The 25,383-nt window shown below is 36.9% G+C and overlaps 3 protein-coding genes across 6 annotated transcripts; 1 reads left to right on the plus strand and 2 right to left on the minus strand.

Moving 5' to 3' along the window:
• Positions 1-3,236: 3,236 nt before the first annotated feature.
• On the plus strand, positions 3,237-9,063 carry LOC104700002 (ABC transporter C family member 10). The gene is made up of 11 exons (XM_087458175.1): positions 3,237-5,745; positions 5,846-6,166; positions 6,243-6,329; positions 6,412-6,987; positions 7,074-7,238; positions 7,330-7,624; positions 7,709-7,923; positions 7,998-8,303; positions 8,386-8,449; positions 8,540-8,779; positions 8,863-9,063. The coding sequence occupies exons 1-11, from the start codon at positions 3,757-3,759 to the stop codon at positions 8,973-8,975; spliced, it is 4,371 nt and encodes a 1,456-aa protein (XP_087314301.1). The 5' UTR covers positions 3,237-3,756; the 3' UTR covers positions 8,976-9,063.
• On the minus strand, positions 9,008-12,946 carry LOC104700001 (putative receptor-like protein kinase At2g42960). The gene is made up of 8 exons (XM_010415441.2): positions 12,265-12,946; positions 11,007-11,729; positions 10,809-10,913; positions 10,559-10,681; positions 10,288-10,458; positions 10,081-10,210; positions 9,794-10,003; positions 9,008-9,651 (listed from the first exon to the last, which is right to left on the minus strand). Exons 2-8 carry the CDS (start codon positions 11,678-11,680, stop codon positions 9,520-9,522), a joined length of 1,545 nt encoding a protein of 514 aa, XP_010413743.2. The 5' UTR covers positions 11,681-11,729; positions 12,265-12,946; the 3' UTR covers positions 9,008-9,519.
• Positions 12,947-13,619: 673 nt separating this feature from the next.
• LOC104700003 (putative callose synthase 6) lies at positions 13,620-24,967 on the minus strand. 4 transcript variants are annotated; one of them, XR_015560837.1, is made up of 42 exons: positions 24,496-24,967; positions 24,231-24,331; positions 24,028-24,140; positions 23,846-23,933; positions 23,630-23,740; positions 23,378-23,527; positions 22,884-22,973; positions 22,702-22,793; positions 22,460-22,583; positions 22,206-22,343; positions 22,033-22,109; positions 21,867-21,954; positions 21,490-21,612; positions 21,289-21,406; positions 20,846-21,177; positions 20,691-20,743; positions 20,526-20,586; positions 20,290-20,371; positions 20,158-20,207; positions 19,985-20,071; positions 19,739-19,831; positions 19,507-19,601; positions 19,318-19,399; positions 18,886-19,049; positions 18,658-18,781; positions 18,447-18,550; positions 18,228-18,339; positions 18,011-18,162; positions 17,727-17,836; positions 17,533-17,646; positions 17,372-17,440; positions 17,085-17,274; positions 16,903-16,985; positions 16,540-16,662; positions 16,342-16,460; positions 16,147-16,230; positions 15,909-16,021; positions 15,571-15,800; positions 14,626-15,423; positions 14,473-14,523; positions 14,197-14,382; positions 13,620-14,103 (listed from the first exon to the last, which is right to left on the minus strand). XR_015560837.1 is itself a non-coding variant. In XM_087456613.1 (42 exons), exons 1-42 carry the CDS (start codon positions 24,704-24,706, stop codon positions 13,858-13,860), a joined length of 5,760 nt encoding a protein of 1,919 aa, XP_087312739.1. In that variant the 5' UTR covers positions 24,707-24,967; the 3' UTR covers positions 13,620-13,857. The 4 variants fall into 4 exon arrangements, 3 of the variants coding, with proteins under 3 accessions (XP_087312739.1, XP_087312740.1, XP_087312741.1); XM_087456613.1 differs by having other exon boundaries at positions 16,903-17,014; XM_087456614.1 differs by having other exon boundaries at positions 16,903-17,014; positions 23,079-23,527; positions 24,496-24,838.
• Positions 24,968-25,383: the final 416 nt, after the last annotated feature.

Below are 25,383 nucleotides of genomic sequence, written 5' to 3' on the forward strand. Positions count from 1 at the left end.
AGGCATGCTTTCATGTTATGGATCACACACCTAGACTGGCTTCCAACAAGATCGAGATTGGCCAGCTGGGGAATGCATGTTGAAGACAGCTGTTGTATCTGCAATCTTCATCCTGAAACTCGAGATCATCTCTTTCTGCACTGTCAACTAAGTGAGGATCTCTGGCTTCTAATTACTAAGCGACTTGGGTACAGGCCATTTGTTTTTCACACGTGGAATGCTTTCTCAAGTTGGTTGGACATACCAGACGGAACTTGCACTCAGACACTTCGAAGACTTGTGGCTCAGGCAACTATATACACCATCTGGACTGAGCGGAATGCTCGACTGCACAACAACACGGCAACTCCCCCTCACATCCTCTTCAAGCTTCTGGATAGACAGATTCGAGATGCCATTCTTGCTAAAAGCCATCGCAAAAATTATAAACGGCTCCTGCAAGACTGGCTCAAAAATGCTTATTGAGATCAGAGGAAGTCAACGTTTCTTTGAGTTACTCTCCGGACTTAATACCCTTTGTCTTTTATTTTTATTTTTTGTGGCAAAAGCTATTCCTAGTACTAAAGCTATTGTAATCACTACAATTGAATTTCTTTAAATGAAAATTCACAATTTTACAAAAAAAAATGAACGACGTCGACGTGAGCCATGACGAAAATATACACTTACGACACATTTTATATCGACAAAGGACAACAACAAGGTTATCTACACGAAAATATACACGACACATATATAACGGCTTTATAACCCCACTGTACTTAAAATTTATAAAGAGCATAAAGAGCATGATCGACCAAAGTTTGATTAGTTATACGAATTTATGATGACCGGGTGACGGTTCTATAGTTTTTTACTCAATAAATATATAGAATTAGTAGGCCTGGGCATTCGGTTAACCATTCGGTTTCGGTTCGGTTGTATTCGGTTTCGGTTATTTTGGATATAGTAATATAGTAACCATTTGGATATTTTTGAAATTTCGGTTCGGTTCGGTTCGGTTTCTTTCGGTTCGGTTTCGGTTTGGTTATTTAAATAAATAACCATAACTAACATAAATTATATTAACATTAACCAAATAAACCAAATATAACCAAAACTAACCGAATATAACCAAAATTAACCAAATATACAATAACAAAAATACAAAAAAGGGAAAAATATGGATTCAATTTTACAAAATAGTATTTAACTTTGTAAATTCAAAATAATAACATTTACATATATTGATTATTTAAAATATTTAATTGTTTTGAATCTAGAAATAATTTATATTTTAAGTTTATTTTATAGTTTTGCATAATATTAAGTATATAATATTTGATATCTTCTAGGTTTTCGGATATTTCGGTTAACCATTTAATTGTCGGTTCGGTTCGGTTCGGTTTCAGTTAGTTTGGATATAGATTTTTACTAACCATTCGGGTATTTGAAGAATTTCGGTTCGGTTCGGTTTGGTTTTTTTCGGTTCGGTTTCGGTCGGTTATTTGGTTATCGGTTATTTTGCCCAGCCCTAAGAATTAGAATTCAATTCCCAGTATATCGCGGGATAATTTTTTTTATTTTGCATCAAGATCATTTTGTTGTTGCATTTAATGATGTTATATTTTTAGTGTTTTATAAATCTATATTATTTAAATTATAATATTTTAATTTGTAGTGTTTTAAAATAAAACAAAGGATTAGATGAATATAAAGTTGATTGTTCTTTGTTGTGTTTCGAGATAAAGTTAATTATGTGAAATATGATTATTATATAGTTTTAATTTTTATACAAAAAATAATTTCATATAATGTGACTACTGAGGAATTGATGTCTGGCTTATTGAGTTTCTTTATTTGTTCACGTGATGAGCCTCTAATTTTTTTTTTTTTTTTTTTTTTTTTGTCAAAAGCTTTTTATTGCGAATGCGTCCTTTTAAGATCTCACAGGTTTAAAATTTTAAATAATATACAAAGTTGTAATGAACTGGCCGGCCAGTGGTGGATAAATTAATAATGAGATTATATATAACTTTACATGGAAATATCCCCTTTCCATTCGTAACTAGTAGTATATTTTAGAATAAAACATACGCTAATTTGGAACACAAGTGAATCGGTGATCTCATTTTTATTTAATTTTTCCACCAAATCTAGAATTTGATCTCAAAACTAGTCTACAGTCTTAATCTCACTGGGCCACGTGTACATAGAAAATCAAACCTTCTTGTTATTTAACTATAAGAAGTTTTCGACTTTGTTATATAAATTTTGTTTTATCTTGGCCACTAACAAAAACAAACTAAAGTCAAAATTTACCACTTCACCTAACTTTTCCCTACTTAACAAAAAAAAAAAAAGGCAATACCACTTCACCTAATATATCATAACTAACAGTAAATGTTATTTTTCACTAAATGTAATCCTTGTGAGTTACTTACTAGCTAGTCACACCATTACGAAGTCTCTTCGAGACATCATAAAAAGAAATGTCCACCAACGAAAAGGCAATGGTTGGCAAGAAACGACATAAGGTACGGTAGGTAGGTAATCTTTAAATACTAGAAATTAAATAAAATAGTCGGAAATAAATATTTGTGAAGAAGTTTAAGTTCAATTTGGATCCGACTCCCGTGGGTGTCGCTGTCCCACTGTCACGTGTTATAATATAATATCAAGCTTAACATATAATGAAACTGAGCTCCGAAAATATACATATAATTATATCCCATTGCATAATGTTTTTTTTGTATTGTTATTTTCGTATTTTATATTTACGTTTTATATATTCCCTCCGTTTCAAAATATAAGATATTTTAACTAAAGCATGTAGATTAAAAAATCTTTATTTAAGTTCAACTAATCAGAAATAATACTACATAATATAAAATACTAAACTAATTTAAAAATTGCATCAAAATTTAAAAAATATATGATCATATATGCCAATTGAGATGCAAACAAGAACATATCGCCAACCATCATGTTATAGTAATAAATACATATCGCGCGCCAATCCCTAATTTATTGACCTTAGATTTCGCCAATCCCAAATTTATATAATCGCACCATTTTCTTATACTGAAGACTAAACCAATCACACCTTCATTCTCTCAATAACCACACATTCACGCTTCTACTAAAATACTATTAACTAATTTATACGTTTAATAAGAAATATGTAACAGTCAATTATTTTTTATACAAATACATTATATAAGTCATGTGGTGTGTACTCTTTTCAGAGTTTATTTGTCTTTTCTTTTTGTATGTATTAGATGTCTAGTAGAGGACTGATAAGTAAAAGTAAAATGAAATCTACAAATCTAATGAGGGGGAATATATCATTGGAAATGTGTGAAAGAGAAACCTCCTACTTTTCAGTAATAGGGTAAAGCGATAAAACCTCCAAAATAATTAGAGAAATCAACTAATGTAATAATGCGGTTAAGAGAATCCAAACAAAATAATAAGTATATTTTTCCCCTAAAAGATAAATTCGAGTTCTGAGAAGGCAGAGAAGTTGAGTACTTCTTCCATTTTTCTTTCGTGTTTTACATCTTCATAGAGACTAACCAATTTCTTCTTCTTCTTCTTCTCTCTCGAATCGATCTTTCGTTTCCCGCTCTTACATATTTTTTTTTCTTCGGTTCAATCTCCATTCTTGTTTGAATGTCCAGAGAAATTACACGGGAAAAAAGGGGAAGTGAGTACGAAAATATTTCCTGATTTTCTTTTAAGGAGAGGAGAAACCAAAAATAAGAAGAAAAAAAAATGATAGAAATTTTTTGGACTTGGTTCTGCGAGAATCATCACCAGACATCATCAAACTGCACTCTTCGACTTCTTCAGATATGTTTCGGTATCACACTCTCAGCCCTAACTCTCTGTATTTCCTTGTTTCTCAAGGAATCCCCCAAGCATAATTATAGATTCCATTGTCTACGAATCGTGTCTCCTGTTTTCAACGTCATCATCGGATCTCTCGATTTGATTTTAGCGATTTGGATTTTACGAGAGAATCACGATAAGCCCTTAATCTTCTGGCTGGTCGTTCTGATTCAAGGGTTTACATGGTTGTTAATAAACCTAGTCGTTTGCGTCAGAGGAACAAAGATTCGAAAGTCTTCATTGAGGTTGTTATCTATTTTCTCCTTCTTCTATGCTTTGGTCTCGAGTTGTTTGGCTGTGAACAATGCTCTTTCTGGAGAGGAAGTGTCGATTAGGACGATTCTTGATGTTTTGTTACTCCCTGGCTCAGTTTTATTACTCTTGAGTGCTTACCAAGGCTATAGATTTGAAGAATCTGGTGAGAGTAGTTTGTATGAGCCTCTTAATGTTGGTGATCATTCAAATGGTTTCAATGAAAAATCCGATTTTGATCACCGGGTCAGCCAGTTTGCTAAAGCGGGGTTGTTCAGTAAGTTATCATTCTGGTGGTTGAATTCTCTGATGAAGAGAGGCAATGTGAAGGACTTGGAGGAAGAAGATATACCCGAGCTTCGCAAGGACGAGCGTGCTGAGACGTGTTATTCCTTGTTTGAGGAGAATCTCAATGAGCAGAAGAGAAGATTAGGGAGTTCTTGTCGTAGGCCTTCGATCTTGAAAGTGACTGTTAGTTGTGTCTCGAAAGAGCTTTTGATCTCTGGTTGCTTTGCTTTTATGAAGATTGTTGCTGTTTCAGCGGGTCCTTTGCTTCTGAATGCTTTCATTTTGGTTGCTGAAGGCAATGCAAGCTTTAGATATGAAGGGCTTGTGTTGGCTGTGTTGCTGTTCTTCTCAAAGATGATAGAGTCTTTGTCACAGAGACAGTGGTATTTCAGATGTAGGCTTGTTGGTTTACGAGTGAGGTCTCTACTAACTGCAGCTATAAACAAGAAACAGCTGAGATTGAACAACTCTTCAAGACTGATCCATTCGGGCAGCGAGATTATGAACTACGCAACTGTTGATGCTTACAGAATTGGGGAGTTTCCATATTGGTTTCACCAGCTTTGGACGACAAGCTTTCAGCTACTAATAGCGCTTGGGATTCTCTTTCACTCTGTGGGAGTTGCTACGTTTTCAGCCCTAGCTGTGATAATACTTACTGTTCTATGCAATGCTCCCATCGCGAAACTTCAGAACAAGTTCCAAAGCGAACTCATGACCTCTCAGGACGAGCGGCTCAAGGCCTGCAATGAGTCTCTTGTCAACATGAAGGTTTTGAAGCTCTACGCGTGGGAATCACATTTCAAGAAGGTTATTGAGAAGCTAAGGAACACAGAGTTGAAATCTTTGAAGGCAGTTCAGATGAGAAAGGCTTACAATGCGGTTCTGTTCTGGTCATCACCGGTCTTTGTCTCTGCTGCAACTTTTGCAACTTGCTATTTCCTAAACATTCCACTGAGAGCAAGTAACGTTTTCACTTTTGTGGCAACGCTGCGTCTGGTACAAGATCCAGTAAGAATGATCCCTGATGTTATTGGAGTGACTATTCAGGCTAAAGTTGCCTTCAGTCGCATTGCAACATTTCTAGAAGCTCCTGAGCTTAAAGGTGGGGAGACTAGGAGAAAGCAGCGATCAGAAGGCGAGCAGAACGCTATTGTTATTAAATCTGCGAGCTTTTCCTGGGAGGAGAAAGGTTCAACAAAACCGAACTTGAGAAATGTGAGTCTTGAGGTCAAGTTTGGGGAGAAAGTGGCTGTTTGTGGTGAAGTTGGCTCAGGCAAGTCAACACTTTTAGCTGCTATTCTTGGTGAAACTCCATGTGTCTCAGGAACGGTGAGCCAATTGTTCCATCTCTCCTCTTAGCTTTGGATTTTAACAAATTTATATATCTGAAAACTATGTTTCTGATCTTTATTTGAATCATCCAAAACAGATAGATTTTTATGGTACCATCGCCTATGTTTCACAAACAGCCTGGATCCAAACAGGGACAATAAGAGATAACATCCTCTTTGGAGGTGTGTTGGATGAAAAACTTTACCGTGAGACAATTCAAAAGTCTAGCCTAGACAAAGATCTTGAGCTCTTACCTGATGGAGACCAGACTGAGATTGGTGAAAGAGGTGTAAATTTAAGTGGAGGACAGAAACAGAGGATTCAACTCGCTCGTGCGCTTTATCAAGATGCAGATATATATCTCCTTGATGATCCATTCAGTGCTGTTGATGCACACACTGCTTCGAGTTTGTTCCAAGTAAGTACTTACTAAATAGAATCTTCGCATTGCCATTTACTTGGAAACACGGAAGCTAATGAGCGTGATTTTTCAGGAATATGTTATGGACGCTCTCGCGGGAAAAGCTGTGTTATTGGTTACACACCAAGTTGATTTCTTGCCTGCTTTTGATTCTGTCTTGGTAACTTGATCTTGAAATCAGAATTGATTCTTTGGTTGTTGTTATGTTTCATAAGCCTTATTGTACTTCTTTCTTTCTCTAGTTAATGTCAGATGGAGAAATCATTGAAGCCGATACATACCAAGAACTCCTAGCTAGAAGCGAAGACTTTCAAGATCTAGTGAACGCTCACAGAGAAACAGCTGGTTCCGAAAGAGTGTTGACAGTAGACAGCCCTAGCAAACCGGTGAAGGAAATCAACAGAGTTCTTTCTTCTCAATCCAAGGTCTTGAAACCGAGTCGTTTGATCAAACAGGAAGAGCGAGAGAAGGGAGACACGGGGTTGAGACCGTACATACAGTACATGAATCAGAACAAAGGTTACATATTCTTCTTCATCGCGAGCTTATCTCAGGTAACATTTGCAGTTGGACAGATTCTTCAGAACTCTTGGATGGCTGCAAACGTAGATAACCCTCAAGTTAGCACTTTGAAGTTGATCTTGGTCTACTTGTTGATTGGGTTGTGCTCAGTTCTCTGCTTGATGGTTAGATCCATCTGTGTGGTGATTATGTGCATGAAGTCATCAGCTTCTTTGTTTTCTCAGCTTCTTAACTCTCTTTTTAGAGCTCCTATGTCGTTTTATGACTCTACACCTCTTGGAAGGATTCTTAGCAGGGTAAATGCTAATGAACTTTATGAATATCTCATGTTTATTGTCTGGAAGTTCAACTTCTTTAACTGTAAAATTCTTGGTAATTGCAGGTCTCATCTGACTTGAGCATTGTAGATCTTGACGTTCCTTTCGGTCTGATCTTTGTGGTTGCATCTACAGTAAACACAGGTTGTAGTCTTGGAGTGTTAGCAATCGTTACTTGGCAAGTCTTGTTCGTGTCTGTTCCCATGGTTTATCTAGCATTTCGTTTACAGGTCAGATTCTTTTTCTTGAATTCCTCTTTGTGTTTTCTTGAAAACGAACTAACAAGAGTTTTTGTTTTTTTTTCCTTTGATCGGTTTACAGAAGTACTACTTCCAAACAGCGAAAGAGTTGATGCGGATCAATGGCACGACAAGATCTTATGTGGCGAATCATTTAGCAGAATCAGTAGCAGGAGCAATAACGATACGAGCATTTGATGAAGAAGAGAGGTTTTTCAAGAAAAGTCTCACACTCATCGATACAAATGCTAGTCCTTTCTTTCACAGCTTTGCAGCTAATGAATGGCTGATTCAGCGGCTTGAAACCGTCAGCGCTATCGTTCTTGCTTCCACTGCTTTCTGCATGGTTTTGCTTCCTACAGGAACATTTAGCTCTGGTGAGTCATCATCACTGAAAATAGAAGTTCCTTGCGATGTGATTCACTGTTGTGCTTATTAATGGTGTTTGTTTCTTGTGTCAGGGTTCATCGGTATGGCGCTATCTTACGGTTTGTCATTGAATATGGGACTTGTTTACTCCGTACAGAACCAATGCTACTTAGCTAACTGGATCATTTCGGTTGAGAGGCTTAAGCAGTACACAAATTTAACACCTGAGGCTCCTGAAGTAATAGAAGAGACTCGACCACCGGTAAATTGGCCGGTCACAGGCCGAGTCGAAATCTCTGATTTGCAGGTAAGTTTGATTAACACACACTAACTGATTCAGAAAATGAGAGTTTGTTGATCTTATAATGTTCATATATACAGATAAGATACAGACGAGAATCACCATTGGTTTTAAAAGGAATCAGCTGCACATTTGAAGGAGGGCACAAGATTGGAATTGTTGGCCGGACCGGTAGTGGAAAGACAACTCTGATCAGTGCTTTGTTCAGACTTGTTGAGCCTGTTGGAGGAAAGATCGTTGTCGACGGTGTTGACATCTCCAGAATCGGAGTTCATGATCTGAGATCAAGATTTGGGATTATACCTCAAGATCCAACTCTGTTCAATGGAACAGTGAGATTTAATATGGATCCTTTGTGTCAGCATTCAGATGCTGAGATTTGGGAGGTATGTCTACCTTAATAAACAATTTGAAAGACTAAGAATCTTAGGAAGAACTTGCCCAAAATAAACCATTTTTCAAATGCAGGTTCTTGGAAAGTGTCAACTAAGAGAGGTGGTTCAAGAAAAAGAAAACGGCTTAGATTCATTAGGTAAGATTTCTGAGTTTCATTAAAAGAGACAGCTGTTCTTGTTAGGTAGATGTTTTATGTGGCTCAAAGTTGGGTTATTGTTTTCGATAGTTGTGGAAGATGGATCAAACTGGAGCATGGGACAGAGACAGTTGTTCTGTTTGGGGAGAGCAGTTTTGAGAAGAAGCAGAATATTAGTCCTCGACGAAGCCACAGCATCAATAGATAATGCAACAGATTTGATACTTCAGAAAACAATAAGGCGTGAATTTGCAGACTGTACCGTCATTACAGTTGCTCACCGTATCCCCACCGTTATGGATTGTACAATGGTTCTCTCCATAAGCGACGGTGAGTGTTGTATTTGCATAATCTTAATTGCTTTCTCTGCATCTGTTTGATAAGATATTTGATGGGTTTTGACTGAATTGTAGGACGAATTGTGGAGTATGATGAACCAATGAAGTTGATGAATGATGAAAACTCCTTGTTTGGAAAGCTTGTGAAAGAGTATTGGTCTCACTACAACTCGGCTGACTCACGTTAAGATATCGAAAATGTAATAGGCGATCTTAGAAAGAAAAAACAAACTGTAATTGTTTGATATATTCTTGAATAAAAATCTGATTACACAATAATTAATACATCAAAAGCTACGATATAGAAAGGCCTCTTCGTTTCCTTCTTGCAAAAACAGTAATGCTCTCACATCTGTCACAAGACTCACAACATGATTATATACATGTCCCAATCAAGAGAGAGAGGATGACATATAAATTCAATTCATAGTACAACAACAAATGTACTCTGGCTAAGACTGTAGAAGAACCAAAAATCACAGAGATCAAGAGACAAATGCTCCTCAATCATAAAAATATTGGCTCCCAAGATTGCATCATTAGATACCTGGAGGGATGTTAGAAATAACTGGAACAGCTCTTTTGATCTGAACTGGGATTAGGAGTCTTCTTTAACCCGATTTGTTTTGTTTCTTGACAAGCATGATAAAACTCATGCATCATCAATTAGTAGAGCATTTGAGGGTGTGAAGTTACTTAGCTGAGTTTTTCACTGGGTCTGCGACATATTTTCTATACACCAGTCTTCTCAGGTTCTGTAGTGTGGTTCTCTGAGTGACCAGGCCGTTTGCTTGTGTCAGCTGATTCCTCTGTGGTCTCGACAATCTCCATACTCGCTGTTCTACTCCTTCTGTTCCTCCGCTCCTGCAAAAAAACATACTAGTTTGTTGATATATGTACAAAACACAAATAAAAATTACTGTAGAATTGGACCACTTGTTACAGTATGATAAAGTTGAATATTTCCAGAGAATTCGTCTAAAAGCGGTGAATTAAGTATGCATACCTCACGAAAAGGGTGCTCATCGGATTCAAGCATCCGCACAACCTGGCTCATTTTAGGTCGTTTCTCTGCTTCAGGATCCACACATCTCAGGGCAACGAGAAGTGCACGTTTCAGAGCACGTGTAGCGGGTTTGGGCTCAATTCTTGGATCAGCAACTTCTTCAGCTCTTCTTGTTCCAACCATCATCTTTAGCCATTCAACCAGATTCACCTGCCAACAAGAAAGCATGTTTCAACACCAAATTAACATATGCCTGGATACATTGACAACGCAGACATTTAGCTTACCTCATTAGCTGGACGTTCATAGTCAACTGGATCTCTTCCAGTTATTGTTTCTAGCAGTAGGACACCAAAGCTATAAATGTCGCTCTTCTCATTCAATAGACCTGTATTGGCATATTCGGGTGCTACATAGCTGAAGCACATACACATGACCTTTATTAGATGAAAAAAACCCATCATCGATAAAGAGGGTACATATTTCAGACTTACCCAAAGGTTCCCATGACTCTAGTTGTAATGTGACTCTCACCCGAGTCTAAGAGCTTGGCTAACCCAAAATCGGAAAGCTTTGCATTGAAGTCATCATCAATCAGGATATTGCTTGCTTTAATGTCTCTGTGGACTACTTTTGGTTCTATTGCTTCATGCAAATAGGCTAGCCTGTGAATTGTAGTGCAGAGCATGTCAATTCATGTCAATAAGTTATAATTTAAACTTCAAGTAAGAGGCCCAACAACAGTCTACAGTTTAAGCAACTTACGCTTGTGCAGTACCGACAAGAATCTTCATGCGGGCCTCCCAAGTGAGAGTGCTATCTTTCCCCAAGGCTCCATGTAACCATTGTTCTAAGTTACCACTATTCACATACTCATAAACAAGCATCCTGCAATACGTCCAAATAAAAATTGGTTCAAGGGTCTAGTTCTACTCAGAGCATTAACGGTTATTCATTTGGCTGTAATTAATGATTAGTAGCATATTCAGGCTGATAAGAAGCAAGCAAGACCCACCTATTAACACCCTCTATGCAATATCCTAGAAGCCTTACAAGGTTCTTGTGCCGTACATGACCAATAGCCTCAACTTCAACCCGGAACTCCTTCTCAGCCTGTCCCCTGTTGACAAAATTGTGATAGGATTACTAAACAAGTAAAAAGGAATCCAATACAGGGTTCACAAAGCTTTGACAATCCCAAACAAAAACTTACAGATTGTTGAGAAGCTTCTTCACAGCAACATCATTACCGTTAATGAGTCTACCCTTATAAACTACTCCATAACCACCCTCACCAATTACATTTTCAGCAGAAAAACGGTTGGTGGCTAGCTGAAGATCCCTAAGAGTAAACCAGTGTCCCCAACCAAGATGAGATATCTCTGGCAAACCAACCAAAGGAGATGCTGTTACAAGTCCACCCTGCGAAAGGGAAGCTTGTCTCCAAGCGTTTCCAAAGCTTCCTTCTTCACCGGAGTGAGAACTACAAGCTCTTTCATGATGATGCACAGAGCTACATTGACTTATACTATCATTATCACTAGACTTGGTTCTTCCCAAGTAAGACATCATCTTTCCCGAGTTTCTGTCACTAGATTTGTCAGCAGTTGTGAAACCCAAATTTTCATTATGATTTTGAAACCCACCAACTCTATCATCAACCCTGATATCTTTGGCCACGTGTGGTATTTGACTGAAAGGTAATAGCTTGTGAGATGATCTCCGGGACTTTCGTCGGAATGCAATCCATAGAGAGAGGATACAGAGAACCAAAACTACAAATGTGCAAACTACCAAACAAATCAATACCCACAGTTTCATACCCGTCAAACCTAAAAACGAGACTTTCTTAGACATTCCAGCACTCAAAGAACTCTCAGAAGACATATCTTTGGTCCTGTCTTCCCCTTTTTGCTCACAACTTCACAATTCCCACCTAGTAAACAAGAAAACATTCAACTTTTAAAAACCTTTCCGTTACATACATCAAGAGGACTAAGAAGAAGACATCTCTGACTTTCACAAATCTTACAAGCAAAAAGGAAGAATTTTTTTTCCTTCTTCTAAAAATAAAAAGTAGGATTGAATCTAAAAATTGGTAAGAAAAGATGCCGACTCAGAAGTTTGCATTAACCAGTTGGACCAAAAAAAAGCTGATACAACATATATAGTAGAAGAAGAAGAAGAAACAAGATTCAAAAAAGCACGCGCAATTTCAGCAATTAATTGCGGCATATCAACAAACAAGTTATGTGCATTAACTTCCCAACATTTGTCACCAAATCAAAACTTGAAGACAATAAACAAAAAAAAAAAAAAAAAAAAAAAGGAAACCCGGCTGGCTCTTAAACCCATTGGAAAGGAATCACTTACGATTGAAGCAAAGAGACATTATCACAAAAGAATCATATAATGCTACCGGAAAAGAAAAAAAAAAGTAGTTCTTTTTTTGTGAGTTCCATGAATGTTACCTTAGAACGTTGGCCTTTTCGATTTCTTATCTATCTTCTGCTCAAAGGTTTCCGCTTTGCTTTGATTTTGAAGCAAACCAAAGAGAAAGTGAAATAAAGAAGAGAAGGCAATTAGCATATATGCTGCTTAATTAATGATTGAATTGCAATTGCAATTGAAGTTTCTCTCCAGCCCACCAAATAAACCCCAGAAAGAAAGGGAAAAAAAAAATTGGTTTTAGGTAAATTCCAACAAGGAATCAGAAGAAAGATTGAAACTTTTTACTCTCTCAACTATTGAATAATGTATGTAAGGAGGATTCAAGAGAGAGAGTTAGGGTTTGTAGATTTTAGGATTTTAGTAGTGTGAAGCTGCAAGGGTTAAATGAGGGAAGAAAAAAAAAAAGTTGGGTGAGAGAGAGAGAGTGTTCTAAAGCTGGAAAGAAAGCTTTGATTTGCAATTTGAGGAAAACAATATCAAGAGAGAGAGAGAGAGAGCAGTGAAGGGAAAGCAAAGATAGTGAACTTTGACAACTGTGTCATTTATAGCTGGATCATCATATAAATAATAATTATTATTATAACAACTATTTTTTTTTTTTTAAAAATTTATTAAGAAGGTTGAAAATAAATTAAAATTGTAGAAAAAAAAACTGAAGTGGATAGAGAGCAACAACAAGGGAAAGTACAAAAGAGAGAATTCTCAGATGCAGGCTTTGGAAATTTTGGTCTTATCTTCTCATTTGCTCAGTTCAATAAACTTCTTGTTTGACTTCAATATAGAAACTAATTTGATCTTTATAAAACAAGAAACTACACTTTATTGGAGTCTAATAAGTTTCTAATGTTGTAATAAAGTTTTTTTTTTGAACAAAGAGTTTCTAATATTGTAATAAAGATATTTTCTCGATTTAAGTTTGATTTTTTTTTTACTTAGGAGGGCTGAGTTAAAAAAAAAAAACTCACACTTATTAGAGCACATTGTCTGCTTTATGATTTTTTATTTTTTATTTTTTTTTTTATAGAATTGCTTTTCAATGGATCCCCTTTTTCCTGGCTAAGTGTAGCATTATTTTTATTATTTTGTTTTTATCTCTTTATACAATACAATCTTTTATCACATGCAAGACAAAGCCAAAGAATAAAGAAATTGAAGTTTCATCATATATGCCTCGGACATTAAATTGGTGTGTCGAGCAATAATAACTAGAAGAAGAAGATGTATTAATACTATTATAATCATATCCATAAACAAGTCAAAAAGAATCATAAAAATTTCATGATGATGTGCATTCAAGAATTTAGGGTCTAATTAAAATATTGTTTTTCATCGACTTTTCCCGCAATTATTGTAAATATTAAATCAAAAACCAAAAGAAATCAATTGAGCTATAATTAAAGAGCATATGTCAAAATCATCGTGATAAGTACAACACATGAGTGTGATGAGTGTGTGAGGTGTCCAACTCCAACGAAACTACTATCATCCCTATAACTTAACTCTCATATATATAGACAACTACTAAAGTACTGAACTACTTTAAACGACACCGTTCTGTGGAAGGAGGTTATTGCTTAAGCCACAAGAAACCAGGGAACAGAGAATATTCATGGTTACTTGTGCGAAGAAGTTGCTTTGTCTTTCCGACCAGCAAGGATCATGGAGATTTGGAGGCCTCTGCTAAACGCTTGATTGAAAAGCAGACGAGCTTGGAACTCGGAAACAATAGGGAACCAAGACAGAACAGCGATTGGTGCAAAGATTACAAGTCCCATTATCTTTTCATATGCTCTTCCTAACTCTTTCACCGAGTCCCAAATCCCTAAAGCCTTGATTGGCGACCTCAGTACTTGCCCAATCTGACAAATAAATATAAAAACCAATCGTTGTTTAAAGAACATGATGCAAGTGTCGATAATATGATTCTGAAGGGGGTTTTGATGGCTATTTACCAGAAGAATCGCCCACCCGGTTGGAAGAAAAGCAAGAATGGAAGCAAAGAGATCGGTGAGTGTGAGTTGGCACACTACAAATAATATAGTCATGACTGACAAGAAGCCGAGGAAGAGAAGTGCTTTAAGAATCCTGAACATTAGCTGAAAATCCGTACCAAATCTTCTTCTGCCCATAGATACCATCTGACATTCAGAAAGGATCAAACTCAAGTGAGTAAAGGTTATATAAGCGATTCATGATCATATGTGTAAAGAATGAAGGATTTGTGAAACCTTTAGAACAAGTAATGATGTGAGCAAGACCACCCAAGAGAGCCCATAAACCTACAAAGAGGAAGTAAAAAGAGATTTGAGGTTATAGGATCATAGACCCATAATCTAACATTAAAAACCGAAAGTTGCAAGAAAAGTGATGAACATTTTTACCAAAAAGCTCTTGCTGTTCTGTGAGATATTGAGCTGGTAAACAATTCCGTATTGATATATGAAAAAGCGGAGAGCAAGTGCGATTTCCATAACTCTCCCTCTAATATTTGTATGTTTGAGGTGTTCTTGCTCTACATTCCACCACGATTCCCAACTCTTTTCAACCGGGATGCCTATACCACCCCGATCTCCAAGCCACCGTTTCCAATCAGTCCAATCGTCAACCGTCTTTTGCCACTCAAAACCTGAAGGGTTAAATATAAACGGTGCGAACAACCACGAGCCAACCATGAACCACATCGAGACTGTGATATACAGATAAAGGCTTGAACTCCGGTATGAACTCCCATAGACTTGGTAAACAACTAGCAATGCAAGCAGCTCTAATCCCTTCACAAAGTGACTTCTCGAGTATAGCCTGTAATTTTCCGCAAACTTCGCATGGAAAACAACAAATCCACGCCCTGTCGGTCTATATTTGGAACCACCATGTAAAATTGTTCTCCCGTAATAATGTGACTTTGTCCCAAGCTGGAATGTAAAGAAAACAGAGGCTAGCTGCAGCTGCATTATAAAAAAGTCGACAATAGCAGTGCGAAATCCGTGTTCCAAGCCAATTTCCATTACCATCGGTAGCACCATCAAGAAACCTAGCTGAAATATGGACTGAGTAGCCAGAGCCTGCTCAAGAGCCGCAAGTTGATTTGGCGTTGCGAGTCGCATAATCTCTTTCTCCAATCCACTCATAACCATGTACATACGTCCATACAGGAATGCATATACAGTAAGCACTGTGAGCTGAAAAAAGGACAAGTCATAACCTTAAGCCATGTTGATCACTTAAGTAGAAAGTGGGATGCATTAAGTATAACATATTTTTACCAATATCAATTGAAATCATAAAAAGAAAATAAGCAAACTCGAGATATAAATTTTTGAGCATACCATGCTACTAAAATAGAATCCAATGGTCGTAAAATAGAATGAGAGCATCCTGTAAAAGTCAAACCGATGCCCCAAACGGTAAACATCACGGCTCAACGTTTGTTCCCCATTTCCATTTGCTACTTTAGCTTCAAAAATTGAGATTGGGTTCAATCCCACATCCCGTCCCTTTCCAACTTGGATATACTCGTGATGTGTAACATATCCCCCGCGGAGAGTTGAATTGAAGCCTATATACATTGACAAACAAATCAACAGCTGCTTTAGTTTTGCTTGGAACGAACTATCGGTCCTCTATCGTAGAATTGTTAACATTTAGAGAACAACGAAGCCATTACCTCCGAAAATATCCTCACTCAAATTTATTACTTTCGAAGCTTTGCTCACACCGCCCCTTGTTATGTGAAAGATTCTGTCAAATATATCAGGATGGCCATAATGGAAACGGACCCTGCACCCATAAAGAAGAAAAGAGTTAAACAAGCAAATCAAGAAGGATATAACTAAACAACTAAGTAAACCACTAAGTAAACCAAGAGTAGTAAATGAAAAAGTTTAAGTCGTTAAGAAAAATACCTCAGAGGGTTTGCCAAAATTCTTTGGCCAATTGTCACAAAACTACTCTCCTGATTGGACATGAACCAGGCTAATGACGAAACACTATACCAAGAGAGGGAAAGAAGTAAGAATATGCCAACATGTAGTTGCTATTCAGTCAAATTTCTTAAGCAGAAAATGTTAAAAAACTGATATCGTGCTAGGTGGATGTACCTTCCAGTAAAAATATGCTCTCTCAGACCCAAAATCGTTGGCTTGCGTCTGCCAACACGCTCCTTATTGAATTCCTCCAATACATTTCTTAGTTTGAAAGCTTCTTCAAAGTAATTGTCCTGCACAGAGACTAACCATGAGGACGTGACATTCGATTTATGGTTTTGACTTATGAGAATGAAGAAAAAAAATACATACTTGATTCATATCTATAGTTTGTAGTGCTTCACCACGTGTAAATATGATAGCATGATTTTGATTTTCAGGCTTTCCTTCACCTATCTCAGCTGGAGGACCAGGAAGCTTGATGCGGTAAATTTCCTAATAATGAAAGACCATTCACGTTAAGAAGGATGACATATATAGAAATCGAATCTGCATTATGGAAAACAACATATAAATAAGAGAAACTGCTAAAGAAGCGGAGAAGCAAAATTATTAGGACTTGAGGTACAATCTAAACATAGTTTATGGAACTCTGATTAGTGAAATCATTATAGAGTATATCAGTATATGCATCCCTTTTAGTAAAGTCAACCATTTTCCGGGAAATCCTTGTACCTCATCAAACTTGTCGCCTCCTTTTAGAAGTACAGAGTAAAAGAGCTTAGGAGATTTTGCGTCTGCTGTCTCCTCCCTCTCATCTACGTAAGCAACCCGTAATGATGGATATCTTAAAAAATGACAAGGTTAGGCAAATAGATATTGATATACCATCAAAATTTAATCTAAATTTAACGTACTTCAGCATGAGCTGCAGAATATTCGTGTAGCAACTACGGTTGTGGGTATCACTGGACTTTTTCTGATTTCCGTAGACCTGACAAGAAACAACATAAGTGAACTTCAGATCTGCAAGAGCTTTGGCACGTTCCAGGAAAGCCTTCTGATTATCATCATTGGATGCCATGGCCCGAAAGACACTAAACTCGGCTGCAAGAAGTAGCGAAATAGTAAACTAAGAATCTCAGGTTTTGGTTCCAAAAGCATTGAAAGAAGCATTCAAGTTACTGGCTCAAAAAATACAAACCTTGTTCCCCTGCAACTTCCTGGTAGCATTGAAGCTCCAGCGCCTGCCTATAGTACATCATACCCCTAACTGGCAGACATAACCAGCGAGACACAGATGAATATGCATAAAGGCAAGGTAATATCTATGAACAATTATGATTTTCATATAATCATTCTTACCTGTTCTGGCTAGCGTCTGACCTCTGTAGGATACCCACTCTCGAAGGAACTCTGACTTGTCTTTCTCAGTAAGCTTAGGATTATTTACGCGATCCAAGAAATTGGTCCACTCATCTAGTTCACGTAAAGATCAACTCAGTAAACTTGACTGTATAAGAAAATACCGCTGGTCCTGATAAGCATCAAGAACGTACCAGGATAAATCTTTTGTAGGTAGAACAGTATGGATATCCCATCTTCATTTTCTTTGTTAAGGTCCTCCTCCGAATATAGAACATCTTCTTTGTAATAAGGAGTTAAAACACTGAACATGAAAAAAGGGGTATAATTCAGATACAAAAAGGTTGACTATAAACTGGTAAATAAAAGATATTGTAAACAAATCACATGGACTTCATCAGGTGACTAATATCCAGTATGTAGTCAAGGGGAAAATCACTAAACCCTTTAAATAAAGACAAAAAGATTGGTACTTCACCTGAAAGATAGCATATCCCGTATTTTTGGAGCATTAGGCATATTCATAAACAGAGAATTAGCAAAGAAAGTGATGCGGCGGCGGGCGTCCAAGTTTTGAGGAACATTTATTGCAGATTCTTTGACCGACAAGAGCAAATGAAGCCGAATAACCTACAAACAAGAGTCAGACATAAAGCAAGATGAATTAAACACAAATTCTTCGCATGAAGAGTTACCTTTTCCCGCCAGCATCTATCCCGTACGAGGTGAATGTTAATTTTCTCAAACCTCTGTTCCTTTTTTTCATTTTTGATGTCAGGAGACTGAACACGAGCCCTTTCAAGAATTCTACAACAAGAATACATGAGAGGAAGTCAGATACTACTTCCGATGACATATGTTTTTAGGAATAGAATGCATATCTCCTATCTGCTGAAGGGATTTGCTATACTTACTCATGCCCATTAACCAAGAGATCTTGAGTGATTATTTCGATAACATCCTGGAAGACATTAATTAACTGAGACTTGTATGTGCCCTGGTCTTCATAGTCACTTAACTGTTTACATTAAGAACGTAAGCACACAAAAAAAAGGTTCTAAGCATTAGTTCCTGTATAAGGCCTTATGTTGTACTTAATGAGTGGACTACACATTTTGATATTACCAATATACTTAGAAACTTCTCCAGCTTATCATTAAGGAGCGGCAATCCACTCATCCGGAATTCATATATGAATCTCTGTTGCTGTATGCTCATGTCCACTTCTAAGAAAACCTGATTCATGACTCTAATTCAAAGAGAAAAAATAAATGGTTTATGAAACAGGGCTCAAAATGTATAATATGATAGGTAAATTTCACCATTGGAAAAAATAGCATGAAGCTGGTATACCTTCTATCTGCTTCATCTTCCAGTAGAGCATAAATTATTTTCTTCAGTGTCTCATAACTCTCAATAACAGCAGAATTCATGTAGCTATCGCTTTTAATCTTTCTAAACAGTTCAGCATCCTCTTTTCCCTTGAAATCTTTAGCCATTTTCACAGCGATAGGAATCTATATTGTTGAAAAACATTAAGTTACTGTCAACGAATTTGGTGAGTTCAAATTTCTAAGTACTGGCACATATGGCTGGAAGGGAGTTTGAAAAATATGAACCGTGCTGATTAAAACAATCACATATGCGTATTCAGCCTGGTTCAGTAAGGGAATGAGATAATCCAGTGATAGAAGATCTTAATGGAAATTACGCATTTTGACCAATGAATCATTATTTGCTTCTAGAATGGAAAGAAGTCCTCCAAAAACACCAACAATTTATTACCTTACTGGCAAGCAAGAAAGGTGGCCACTGGATTACAGACACATCACCCGAAGAAGATGGTACAAGCAGCAAATCCCTATCTCTGAATTACATCACAGATAAAAAGTCACAAGACATATATGCTTTGCTAAAATGAACACCAGGACAACAATGACAAAAGTGTTTTCTAAAATAAGAGAGTCCTCCTACCTGTCACTGATCTTATCCTCGCTTCTCATAGAGTAAATGAACTCGTTCCACACCTGGGAGAAATTTTTGATGTTGTTCTGGTTCACAAAGTCATCCTGTATTCCACAGTGAGAATCAATCAATGACAAAACAGGGGAAGTGAAAAGTGTGATCCATTCTTCTACAATTATCAAAGTACTTATTTATAAATCTGAGTTATGTGAGTACACTGAACTATACAAAAACACAGTACCGCATGTTTTCCATCTTCTGATGGCATGAGGGTTTGGCTGAAGGCGATTGGTATTGACTCAAACCTAGACCGCAACATCCCAAGAGTCCGTATCTATGAAAACCCAAACGTGTCAAGAAGTAACCATCACTATATCCAAAAAAAGTTACATTTGAAGTTCCGTAAAGGGTAATCCCATCTACTAGGTTTCACAGTAAACAACAGTGTTTATTCTTTTGGTATTTTTGATTGTACAAAATCACTTACTTCTCCCAAATGACTGAAGGCCCCATGTATGCCTCCAAACAAAGTAGAAAAAATGGCATACCATATTTGAGTATCCATCAGGTAAACCTATTCACAATATAACACACGCAAATATGTAAGCCATATATAACAAAATCTGTTTTCTTCTTGGGAGCTCTTTGATTTCTACTTACCAGTACAATTGGAGCCCATATAGCAATAACTACTCCAATATTGTTATTCGCTATATAAAATAATAAATTAGAAAAGGCAAGTGTAACCAAATGTGATTGCAAACAAAAAAGGATGTTAACTTGAAAATTTACCGTGGGGGAAAAATTCATGCCACTGATACTTTTTAATGTGAAAATTCATGATCATCTTTGTTGGCGTAATAAGGGGTACTATCTGTTTCCAAGAGAAAATAATAGTCATCGATGCTTAAAGTAAAACCACAGTAGGAAGAAGACTCCATTACAGAAGAGACTATGTATCTAGATAGCCTACATTGGAGTAACTCTAAGTGAGTTAAAGAAAGTAAGATAAAGGCAAAAAACCAGACCTCCACATAATAGTTGAAAGCAAGCTTGCTGATCAGTAGCATAATCCAGAAGGAGGTATACCTGACCATTTTAAGTTGGGCTATATGAGAACAGGCTAGTATATAAGAGTTCAAAAGAAATACCCATGAAGTTAGATAATGGTGGAAAATGTGGTAATCACTTACTTGAATAGAGAGAACATGTCCTCATGCATACCTCTTCCAACATATAGTTTTGGCTACAAGATGGAAAAGCATAAAAAACAAAGATCACAAAAAGAAAAAGAAAAAAAAGTGAATATCAGTATACTTAAGAACGACAAGTAAAGTTTAATACTTGCCTGAGCCCACCACATTATAACCTTGATAATTCGCATGTCTGAACACTCCATGACTCTCCGAAATGGTGGAACGAGGAAAAACACAGCTGCCAGTATGTTTGGTATTACATAAAATGAAACAGCGTACGTATAAAAAGACTGATCCTTCCAGTCCCCAGTCCAAGTGCTAAAGAACTTTACAAGTCCAGTCGGGCGTTGGACAGACTTCGAGTAAGCAATTGGAAGTAGCACTGCCCACATAGCTGCTACCGCGAACTTCAGCAGGTACCGCAATATCTGGGAGAACTTGAAATTCTTCCAGGCATTGAAATTAAGGATAATATCCAGTGCAGCTATATAAAGAATCGTGAGGGAAAAAGAGGAAAAGGAACACCATTACAATTAGATATTGAATAAGAAAAACTTGTCAATTAATAAGCAAGAAATTACAAAGGAATCACAACCTTGTAAAAGAGTCAGATACGCCGAAGTAATAAAAATAGTTAACACCGTTTTGAATACATCTTTGTCAAAGATATCGCCTAGGGACCCAGAACCATGCCATCCAACTATTACCATAGCCTACAAATGATAAGGATAAGTCTGATTATATAACTTATATAATTTTCAGAACTAATACAATCCTTTTAAAACACTAAATTTACCTGAAAAGCCATGACAAGAAATATCCACATTCGATCAAAGTCTCTGAAGAGGTGCCAGAATGTGCGGACTTCAACAAAGTTGGTCTTAGGCTTGCTTTTCCCGTAAGTGACTTGATTCAGCCTCTGCAATACTTAGACCTACACGATCATGTTTCTGAACAGGACGGCTTACAGAGAGATCAAACTGTTCATCTATCATACTTTGGGATTGTTTTCCGCTAACTTGATATGAACTACAACTTAAGGAACACCTTGAAGGACTGTGAAAACATAAGACTGCTTTTTAAAACTAAACGCACATAACTTCAACAACTACAAAGTCTCGTACCTTACTAAATTTAACCAAGATTACAGCTACAGAAGCAAATTAAATATACCTCGTTTTGTGGGGTTATCTCGTCGGAGTTTAGGAAAAAGTCTGCTTTAAGGTCAAGAGGCCATCCTATCTTGAAGCATTTCCTAGACCTTTAAATAAATAAAGACGGCGGCAGTCAGAAACTACATCAAGTAGGCATGTGTCAATAATATAGTGAAGACAGTCACCAAAAGTATTCATTCAAATCATCATAATTTCTCCATTGTGAATGGCTTGCTGTGCCCCCCTTGTTCCTTCTGGCTTCCTTCAAGGTAAGTACAATCATTTTCAGTCAAAATACAGTGTACACTGTACAGTTCTTGATAAGAAAATACAACATTAATGACCTTGATATACTTACCTTGCGTATGACCTGATAGATTGGAGTTATAACATTTCTCAAAAACGATTCTTCATCAATAACTTCTTCTGTTTCATATGTCTCACCACTTACAGCTTCAACATTGCTAAACAGAATTCCATAGACGTCATTTGCCATCTTAAGAATAACAAAATAACACAGACAAGAAAAGAATTTCAGACTATTCAGATTTCAGAACCTGAAGAAAGTTATGGAAAATATGCACATCTAATTCTACACCTGAGAGAACTTACATTATGGAAAATAAAGCAGATACATTCGGGCATAAATCTAACATTTGAGGCTTCACCCCATATTAAAAGGTACAGGGAAATGTAGATAAGCTGCAGCTGCTCTTCATCACAAACGTCTGGAAACCTTTTAATAATCAAGATGAAGCATCCAACATCAGATATGTGACCCCAAAGACAAGAACATAATGCAAAAATAAAAATATTGGATGTCACCACATAATCTCGATCAAGATATAACATACCTGATATTAGACTTACAGTGCAAATATTTACACCATGAGCAATAACTTTTAAAAGTTTTGTCCATCAACTCAGTGACTGTGCTAGGTTTCAACTGCAAGAAACTTACAGCATTACTAACGATAAGGGGTAACAAGAAGATGTGTAGGAGAAATATCGAGAGCTTTCATACAACAATGCTCACCTCATCATATTCTTCATCATTTCTCTTTCGAATATCAGCATTAGCAAGAAGCAGTATTATGTGCTCCCTCTGATTAGCCACGTTCCCTCTCTTTAATCACCAAATGAAGTGAAACAACAATGAATATACAGCGCTTTGCATAAAAAGAAGGTGCAGAAAAGAATTGCAAGAAAAACTAAGTAAATATTGCCTAACCATATGAAGATTTGCTGAAAGAAACTTAACCATGCGACACTCAACGTCAGACTTGATTCATGTGATTACTCAGAGTTGACATGATTATCTCTTGTATTTAATTTTGACAGACACTGTAAAAGCTAGTGGTATGGTTCTCTATATACCAGTCTACAGAATAGTGTTAGTAAGTAACAAAGTATATTACAAAATTTACTTGTTTAAGAAGGGTCACAAAACGCAAACACTACATGAGCCTAGCAAATCATCATAACCACAATAGGAGTTGTACAAAATAGGAGCACATAAAGACAGATTACCTGAAACCCGAACTCAGAAGCAAGCCATTCAAGTATGTCATTAAGTTTGGTTCTAGCCTTGCGCATTTCACTGGGAGCATTAGATGGCAAGTGAACTCTTCGTCGAGGAAGATTGCGTACATTACGAACAGCACTGAATGCAGCCTTGACCTATATTGCCACACAGCACATAACATTGACACGAAAAATAGCAAGTGTAAATATTTCTCTAGCATATTAAATTAGTAGTAGTCACCCTGTGTTCAAACGCACCTCAGGAAGTTCCACAATTGCAGGTTTAGTTCCTACAGCATATAAAGGAAGAATATTGTAGTGCTCATATCTATCCCTTTTCCTTTCAACTTCTTCAGCATATCTACGGGTCTATAATAACAAGAAGAAAGAAACAAGCTTAAAAAAACAAGGCTTCACAGAGAAAATCAAATCAAAGTACTTTTACAGGAATTGAAATACTCATATATATGGAACCTCGTAATCCACTTTTGGAGAAGGTACAACAGTCTTCAGTACATCATACAACACCGAGGCAATTTGGTAAAGCCTAGCCATCTCCTCCCTTGCAGCAAAAAAAAAAAAAAAAACAAAAGATCGAAACATAAGAGTGCCGCTTATTGAATATATGCCAGAAGGATGTAGGAAAGTGGCCTCACGGTTTTCTTGAAGTTTCTCCTTCTTTGATATATTTCTCATAGAAGTTCTGGTAATATGCCTGAATTTCTCTAGGATCGTTCTTGGCCAGCTGAGGCTTGGTTTCCTCTTCTTCCTAAAAAAATATATAGAATACATGAGCACAAAGCAAGTAAAAGGGGAAATCTTGTTTTTTACCAACTTAGATTACACCAAGCAAGTATACCTTCTCCAGTCTATGTAACAGATAGGTCTTGAACTGACGAACACCTCGTCCACTAGAGGTAGCATCCATCCTATGAGCCTTCTCAAAAGCATGAAACCGGCCTGATGCAGTAAAAAAAAACAAACCATACTCGTTATGCTAAGAACTCTGCATCTATATTTAATAAAAAAGCTGATGACTAAAGCAAACAAAGACTTAAATCCTCACAAACAAGGACTTGTGTAATTTAGCTAAGCAAATTAAAAATAGAAATAAAAAGACTTACAGAGATAAGCAACGCGAGGATTATCCTTTTCGATTTCATTAGCAACGCGAAGAATGGGAGCAATAGAAGCAAGAGAGGAAGGAACAAGCTCGCTATCCATAGCGCTAGCATCTTCATTGGGTCTATCAATCATCATAGTAGTGGCACGAGACGGAGCTCTCCGTGAAAGAGAACGCGGCAACTCCGCAGTTCCACTCGAACTAGCTTCCATAGCCGCCGTGAATCGAAACTAGCAACAATTACCACCGACGCGTCTCCTCCTCCAATAACAATTACAAAACCCCAATAATAATTGATGCTTCGTCTTCGTCAAATCAAAGTTGTCACTGAAATCAAAGTAATTGATTATCATATTTGATCTCCTGCTTTTATATATATACCCACACACTTTCTAGGAAAGAAAAAAAAAGAGAGATTGATAAAAGAAAGCGAAAAAAGGGTTTCCTTCGAGAGATTGGTTTATTCTATATTTATATATATATATATATATATATATATATATTTATCTGCTTTTGCTCCTTCCTCCTCCGTCTAAGCTTTTGATCTTTCTTTTTTTTCTTTCTTTCGCTTTTTGCTTTTTTCTCTCTCTCTCTCTCTTTGGGCATAGTACGAAGCTCTCTCTTAATTCTTTTGCTTAGCGAGGAAGGTGACAGTGGAGAAAGACGAAAACCCAACACAAATATCCCAAAAAAGTTCACAAACGGCTCTTTTACTAAGGATTTTCTAATTTCCTTTCTTTTTAAGGGTTTTATTATTATTTTCTTTTTTTTTTTTTGTTCAACGGATTTTTATTAGTTATAATCTCAAATTTCCTATTTGTTTACCCAGATCCATCAATTTCACAATAGCATCCCAAACACGACGCCGTTTCGTGATCCCAAATAAAAA

This window comes from Camelina sativa, chromosome 7, assembly GCF_030686135.1.
Source record: "Camelina sativa cultivar CO46 ecotype springtype chromosome 7, ASM3068613v1".
NCBI lineage: Eukaryota > Viridiplantae > Streptophyta > Magnoliopsida > Brassicales > Brassicaceae > Camelina > Camelina sativa.

What these genes read in the sequence shown, in the direction of transcription:
- LOC104700002 (XM_087458175.1), top strand. Translation starts at nt 3,757, where the DNA reads ATGATAGAAATTTTTTGGACTTGGTTCTGCGAGAATCATCACCAGACA. An exon ending in TCGAAATCTCTGATTTGCAG is followed by an intron (nt 7,924 to 7,997) that starts GTAAGTTTGATT and finishes TCATATATACAG; the next exon opens with ATAAGATACAGACGAGAATC. An exon ending in AAACGGCTTAGATTCATTAG is followed by an intron (nt 8,450 to 8,539) that starts GTAAGATTTCTG and finishes TGTTTTCGATAG; the next exon opens with TTGTGGAAGATGGATCAAAC.
- LOC104700001 (XM_010415441.2), bottom strand. Translation starts at nt 11,680, where the DNA reads ATGTCTTCTGAGAGTTCTTTGAGTGCTGGAATGTCTAAGAAAGTCTCG. An exon ending in AAGAAGCTTCTCAACAATCT is followed by an intron (nt 10,914 to 11,006) that starts GTAAGTTTTTGT and finishes TTTTGTCAACAG; the next exon opens with GGGACAGGCTGAGAAGGAGT. An exon ending in AGAGTCATGGGAACCTTTGG is followed by an intron (nt 10,211 to 10,287) that starts GTAAGTCTGAAA and finishes TATGTGCTTCAG; the next exon opens with CTATGTAGCACCCGAATATG.
- LOC104700003 (XM_087456613.1), bottom strand. Translation starts at nt 24,706, where the DNA reads ATGGAAGCTAGTTCGAGTGGAACTGCGGAGTTGCCGCGTTCTCTTTCA. An exon ending in TGTTACATAGACTGGAGAAG is followed by an intron (nt 24,141 to 24,230) that starts GTATACTTGCTT and finishes ATATTTTTTTAG; the next exon opens with GAAGAAGAGGAAACCAAGCC. An exon ending in GCATGAATTTTTCCCCCACG is followed by an intron (nt 20,208 to 20,289) that starts GTAAATTTTCAA and finishes TATTTTATATAG; the next exon opens with CGAATAACAATATTGGAGTA.